At 53.5% G+C, this 7216-nt stretch overlaps 1 protein-coding gene across 2 annotated transcripts in view; it reads right to left on the bottom strand.

The window, feature by feature from the left end:
- Positions 1-5277: 5277 nt before the first annotated feature.
- Smad6 (SMAD family member 6) overlaps positions 5278-7216 on the bottom strand; it is a 69050-nt gene continuing 67111 nt past the window's right edge. For both annotated transcript variants that reach the window (XM_074066270.1, XM_074066271.1), the window contains one exon: positions 5278-6184. In XM_074066270.1, coding sequence (XP_073922371.1) covers positions 5649-6184 — 536 coding nt within the window. In that variant the 3' untranslated portion in view covers positions 5278-5648. The remainder of the gene's footprint in view (positions 6185-7216) is intronic.

Genomic DNA, 7216 nt, shown 5'->3' with positions numbered 1-7216 from the left:
CAGTGAGCGCCCTGTCCTCTCTGGGCCTCACCTCTGTCACAGTGGTAGAAGCAGATGCACTCTGAGGGCTTTCTCAGTGCTAACGATCCCAAATCTTTGTCCTAAATCATTTCACAGACCTCTTGCTCCCCAGCAATTCTGAGAAGGGAGAATAAGACTACAGGTCCTGAATCCCAAAACCTGAGGGAGGGGTGACTGTTCTTAGGGGCGCATAGGGAGAAACCAGCTGGGGGTTGTCATAGAGACCCATGACACTAGTAAACACACCCCTGTGTCCCTAGAGTTTATACAACGCCTACAGCCATTACCTCTGTGACCCTTTCCTTCCACAAACATCCGGGAGTCCATCCTCAGTGCCCGGCACTGGGGGGCTGGCCCAGGGCCACTGGGGAACATGGGACATGAGGGGTGATCGGTGGTCAGAGCTTGGATGGGGCAAGGAGGGTGAAGAGGGGAGGGCAGGCTGGGCATGGGCCTGAACGAGTGGAAGAGGGGCAGCCGGATGTGACGTTCCAGGGGTCCAGATAGACGGGCAGTGCCAGGTTCCCTCAGGACCCTGCAGGCCACCCTCAGAGCTGACTGTCTATCCTGAAGGACAGGGCAGTAGCCCAGCCCTGTGGAGGAGTGAGACTGTTGTCACCCTAAGTGGGGAATGGACTGGAGGGCTAGGGGCTGTCTGGAGGGACCAGATGTCCTTGACTAGAGATGTCACTGGGCGGGTCATCCACTTACTTTCCAGCTGTGGACAGGAGTTCACAACAGGCCAGGTGATTGCCCAAAGTCACCAGAAAATTCTGGGATCTGAATTTGAGTCCTCACTCTTGCTGAGTTTTTTTCACCTCCTTGAACTACCTTTCAGACTCCCAAAGAATACTAGGAACACTTGACATATGCAAATCAGCGTGCCCTGGCATGAATTCATGTAACCTACCCCACACCGCTGCCACACTGTAGGTACTCTTACCATTAGTATTCACTCTTACAGAGAGGAAACTGAAACAGTGCCTTAAAGTAACGTCCAAGGTCACACAGCTGCAATGTGGCAGGGTCAGGATTAGAACAAGACAGCAGCACAGAGGTGCTGCGCAGGGGCTTTTAAGTCTCCCTGCAGTGTGGGGGATAGGAGGGTGTAGACATTGGGGGTGGGTGGGAGGGAGACCATGGAGGTGTGGAGCACCAGGAACTCTCAGGAGACTAATTAAGTGTGCACATGCTGTGTACCACTCACTCTCCCTCTCTGTGCCTCAGGTTGTCTCACCTGAGACATGAATGCAAAACGTCCAGGGTTTGTTCTCTCCCAGTCTGCTTTTCTCATTCCTTGATCAACTCGTCCATCCCTGCCACATACACACAGAGACTAAGGCAGGGAGAGCCAGAGCTGGGAACAGACGCCATAGAGAGGACAGGGGAGGACCAACACTTCCTCCAAACCTAGCCAACTGCTGGCAATGCTGGCGGCATCGCCCTTCCTGAGCTGGGGTTGGGCACCAGGCTCCCATCAGTCTCTCCAGGCTCCCAGACCTTGTTTAGAAAATGTCTCTTTGGGGCCTGCGTCACCAGATCCTGGGTGGTCTGGGGATCCCCAGTCACTGCCCCACACTGTGCTGGGAGAGGAGGGGGACAGCAGTTGCTGCCGACTCAGCTACTTGCCCAGCCCCTGGGTCCCAGCCCCCCACCTATACCTGAGGGTCTGGAGCTGGACTCAGGCCCCAAAGAAAGGCAGCCACTCTTTCCAGAACCTCTTCCTCTACACTGCATGCAGGCAGTGGCCCAGGTTCAGGCTTCCTAGAGCGTTTCTCAAGATGGGCAGCACTTGTGGTGCTGAGCCAGGCACTAGATGGACTGCTTATGTCAGCTGTCATGACGCATGGCAGCAGCATCACACATCTTTTCATGTGTCCTGCTCTTTGGTGCTCAATCCTGTGCTTCCAGCCCTGCTACAGCTGCAACTCACAGCCGCCTTCTTCCTGGCCACACTGCTCATTGGTCTAGCTGTGCGCCTGTTCTGTGGCAGCCATTAGCCCCTGACTACCTCCACTCCTGCTCCTGAGCCTGTAGATGAGGAGCCACCACCACAGTCACCTCCCAGGCCTCTTTCCCCCACAGCCCAGCAGCCCTTTAACAAGGGCCTTGTGAGAAAAGCTGGGGAAGTGAGAGCTAGCAGTCAGGTTAGACTCTGGAGATGGAGGATGAAGGAGTACCGCTAGGAGACATGAAAAGTGGGTTTGGTTAAGGCAACACCACCACCCACCCCAGTCCCGTGTTCTTCCACACTGAAGAATTGGGAGCATCAATACCCATCCCTGATGGGGAAAGTTCCCGGCCTTATCCTACATGAATACAGTTACTTAAAGTGGGGTGTAGGTGACAGGTGGCTTTACTTGGCTACTGTGACCACCCTCCAACCCACTGCCCCCAGGCCTGATACTGGCTACTCCAGCCCAGCCTCCATGCATGACTTCCCTTTAAGGGATACATCCTTCACACATGGTCATGCAGGAAGACCCAATTGCCACAAACCATATAACCACACAAACTGTTCTGTCAAGCTCCCCCAGTTCCAACGGTGCCTGGAGATATGTCCCCTCCACAGCACCACTTCCCTTGTTCTGGACATACCAGAGAGGCCTATGGCTTAACTCATCTCAGGGATTATTCCCCTGGGCCCTGGCTTAACTCAGCACTCCTGACGCCTCTGCTCCCCCCCCCCAAGGACCCTCTTGAAGCCTGATGCCACCTAAGGCTCTTAGGCAGTACCATCCTTCTCACTCTGGGTCCTGTCTGACTAATAGTGTCCCAACTCCCAACAGCCTGGGGAAGCTCTGTTCAGCGTGAGCTGGAACCAGGTAAAGGAACTGTATATAGCTCCATCAGTATCTTTAACTATGGAAGCAATAAGATGTTAATAAAGTGTTGTAGGGTGCTTCCTACAACCCAGTCACACACAAAAAAAGCAGCAACTGAGACCCTCAAGGCAGCCGTCCACCTCAGGTCAGTTGGGCCCTGGCCAGGCCTCAGTTTCCTCCTCTGTAGGAGGAGGTGTCAGTCTCTATACCTGCCCCTTGCTCCCTGAGGGTGGAAGACTGGGACTGCCCCTTCATTTGTAGGCATGTGGATGACTGGCTGCGTCCTCCGAAGGCATGGAGTCTACCTGATAGACACTTTGTTCTGGGAGCCAGGATGGATTCGGCAGGGCCCAGGTCTTCTGAGAGGCCCTTCCAGGCCTTTAAGTCCCTGGCAGTGACTTAAGAAGCCAGCTTGAGCTGGAGGAGTGGCTCAAGTGGTAGAGTGCATGCCTAGAAAGCATGAGGCCCTAAGTTCAAGTCCCAGTACCACCAAAAAAGGAAAAAGCAGCTCAGCTCTGATCACTTTACTGGTCCATTCAGGAACCAGCCCACCCTCCCACTGCCTCCTGGGCATCAGCCCCATCCCTTGTTTTGGTGTGCAGTTTCCCCAGCCTCTTCTCGATGGCCATATTAGCAACAGCTGCTATGTCCTGATGTCAGATCAGGTCCTTAATTCTCCCACTCTGCACCTACTTCTGAGTCAGGAGCAATTTTATTTCCATCTCACAGATGGTAATCCTGAAGACCTAAGAAGCCACAGACATCACTGTAAGTGACAGAGTGATTGAGTTCAGCTCCTCCATAGTGTGAATGCCTGAAAATGCCTGTCTGGCTTTCTGGTCTGCCACTCCAAGCCCTTCAATCTAGCTCCCTCTGTCACCTTGACACTTTGTCCTTTGAGGACCAGAACTCAAGCACTGAACACCTCCATGGAGAGCTCCCCATCTCTCCTTGGCACCAACAGAACTGGCTTCTGCTGCCTTTGGACTGGACCCTCACCAACTGCCCGTGAGCCTCAGGGCCTCCAGGCTTAACCAACATTGAGAATGCAGCCCCGGGCTACAAAGGTGAGTCAGGCGCCCCCTGCAGGCCTCTCAGGACAGGGCCTCGGTGCGACGACACTGGTGTGACCAGCTTTGGTCAGTTGAGGCTCCTGTGTGCCTTGTATGGTGACAGGCTTAGCAAGGGTGGGGACAGTCTCTGGGCAAATATCTTTGGGAAACAAAGTTAGGTGGTATATTTCGAGAAGGATGTGATGGTCATGGTTCCTGCTCCCCGCCCCCCGCCCCCAGTTCCTGACATTCTCATCCTTGTGTGGGCTCCCCTACATGGGAACAGGGCTGGCTTACACGATCAGTAGAATATGGTGGCAGTGATGATTCCCCACTGTGACATGTGGTTATGGAAGACAGGGGCTTCACGCTTGGTCTCTCTTTTGGAGGACTCGCTCTCTTGTCACAAGAGACCTGACAGAAAGGCCCCAGAGAGAGAAACCCATGCCTCCTGCCAAATAGCCACTTGAGTGGGCTTGGATCAGGTCCGCCAGACCCAATCGGTCTGAGATGATCGCAGCTCTACAGATTTCCTAACAACAACCTCACAACAGAGGACAGACCCAAGCCAGAACCACCCAGCTCCTGACCCACAGAAATTGTGGGCGTGAGTAAACGTCTGTTGTTATAAGCTGCTAAACTGAGAGATAATTTATTAAGCAGCAAGTGCTTCTCAGAGCACTTCATGCTAATGTAAATCTTCAGAAAAGAGGACATACAGTGAAACATTCCTCTTCGTTATTTGGCCAAGGAGGCCTTCTTTTTTTGATAAAGAAAACTCAGGTCTACAGTTCCTACAATTAGATGGAACTTCCAGTCTCCATTTGTCTCACGGGCCAGTCACTTATTCTTCCAGAACCTTAACATTCCCCGTTTATGAAGTAGAAATACACCAGCTGCCTCCTTTACAAAAGTCATTAGCACAGCCCAGATGGGCAGGTTCTGGGCTGCTTGGTGAGTGTGAGTGTGTGTATGTGAAGTGTAGCCTACCCAGGTGCTAAGAGGAACCTCACTCTGGAGGTCCAGGAGTGGTACAGGTGGCAGGTAGGTCTCCTTTCCTTCTCAGGCTGCTTCTCCAGTACTGAGCAATAGTGTCTGCTCACTTGTGCATAGCTCTGAGCTGGGAGGCATAGACCTGAGGTTTCCGTGATCCGAATGCAAGAGTCTCCCAAAGAGATGGCCCTGCTCTCTTTCTCTGCTCCTGTCCCTATCCAGTGGCCACAAGAGTAAAAATATCCTGTCTCCCTTTTCCATTTGTTCCCTGTCCTCCTCTGTATCCAGTAAACACCGAGGCCAAGTTTCAGGGTCACTGATGGGTGGGAAGCCCACTGAAGCTGTGAATATCCCTCCACGTAAAAAGAAGACAGTTTAAAAAAAAATACTATTATCAGAATACTTTATTATCGAGTGACTGGTATTAGCTTTTTGTCTGGGCCTTAATATTTCAAAAACCATACACCAAACCCAGGCTTCTCCACCTAGCTCTGCTGTATCATTTTCTTAAAAAAAAAAAAAAAATAAGGAAGAGGAAAGAGGAAAAGAAAGAAAATATATCTGTATTGAAGGAATTATAAGCCAAAGTGCGTCTTTCTGGTTTTGTCCATATACACACATTGCACCATACATAAATAATTACATTGTAAAAAGGACTCCATAATTACAAGTATAATATATATTTCCATATAATATATAAAACTTTATATTAAATCTAGGTAGATGATATGGGGTTCGTCCGTGGGGCGGGCTGCCCCTATCTGTGGTTGTTGAGGAGGATCTCCAGCCAGCAGGGGCAGGAGGTGATAAACTGCCGCGAGTAGCAGGGTCCCCAGCCCTTGGCGAAGCTGATGCGCGCGCTGTGCGGGTCGTAGGGGCCGTCGGCGGCGTCGGGCTCTGCGCGAGGCAGCCCCGAGCGTTCGAAGTCGAACACCTTGATGGAGTAGCCGGGCGGCACCTTGCGCACGACCAGGGTGCGGCCGCCGGGCACGTCCAGCGTCGGGGAGTTGACGAAGATGGGGTGCTCGCCCCGATTGTAGGCCCACACGCCGTCGGGCTCCTTGCTGAGCAGGATGCCGAAGCCGATTTTGCTGCGTGTGCGCCGCACCGCCTCACTGCGCTGCTCCAGGTTGAGCTGGCCCAGGCAGAAGCCGCTGCCCTGAGGTAGGTCGTAGAAGATGCTGACGGCCTGCTCGCACACCGCGTAGAGGCGGCCCACCCGCGTCCGGTGCTCCCAGTACGCCACGCTGCACCAGTGGCTCGGCTTGCTGGCGTCGGGGGACATGCTGGCGTCTGCAGGGCAAGCACAGGCATGCGGTTATTGGGGGTGGGAGGTGGGCTCTGCTCGCTGCATGGCTGGCCAGGGATGGGACAGGTGCCCAGCGGTCCCCTGACGTGGGAGCACCTGCTCTGCACCAGGTTGTCTTTGGCCGCCCCTTCCGCCCAGCGCCCAACACCCATGCAAAGGTGGTGAACCTACAGCGTGCAAGCCAGGGTACCTACTGTGTGCTAGGTGCTGTGATGCACTGACACGAACTACACCTAGCTGCTGCCCACAAGAAATTTTACATGCCTTCAGGACAAGCATCCACATACACCAATGGAGCACCCACGCCCCTATGCACCATACTCCTCTATCTACAAGGACCTTGCTCTGTGAGCCACCTTCTCCTGTTCTCACAGCCAAAGCACCCACAGACTGCCCAAGGTGCACAGCTAGCGTGGCCCAGCCAGGATGTGAGCCTCTCAGTCCAAACCTTGGCCTGAGTAGGAGGTAAGCAGAGGGCTGTGTGTCACCACCTAGAGGGACTCCAGCACGGGGAGGGGGTGGGGATCCCTGTCTAGCCTGGGGTGCTGCACTGGCCTTGTTATAAACAAGACTACCTGGCTGGGTGTGGTGACACATGCCTGGAGTCCCAGCTGGGCTGAGGCAGGAAGACTGTTTGAGCCCATGAGTTCAGGACCAGCCTGGGCAACATGGCAAGACCCTGTCTCAAAAAAAAGACCCTGCCTGATACTCCTCCTCCCAGGAGCCCCACCCCACCTCTACCTAAGTTGATTTTCTTGGCAGAAAACAGGTTTTCCCCAGAACTGTACCCACCCTGTGCAACAGCACAGTGCTTACAAACAAACAAACAACTCAAAACAACAACAAAAAACTCTGCTCCTCTTGGGTTCTGGTATGTGCAGCTTCTGTCTGGGCCTCAGTTTCTCTACTATATGGTAAAGGGGTGGCGTTCCTGAAACCATGCCTTACTCCAACTTGGGGCCTCTTAATATGCATGAAGACCAGACGCAAGGGGTCCTGTCTCCAGGGCCACCCCA

Source organism: Castor canadensis, chromosome 2, assembly GCF_047511655.1.
Source record: "Castor canadensis chromosome 2, mCasCan1.hap1v2, whole genome shotgun sequence".
In the NCBI taxonomy this organism is placed as follows: domain Eukaryota; kingdom Metazoa; phylum Chordata; class Mammalia; order Rodentia; family Castoridae; genus Castor; species Castor canadensis.
The sequence above is the reverse complement of the archived record's forward strand: the minus strand, read 5'-3'. Positions and strand labels throughout refer to the sequence as shown.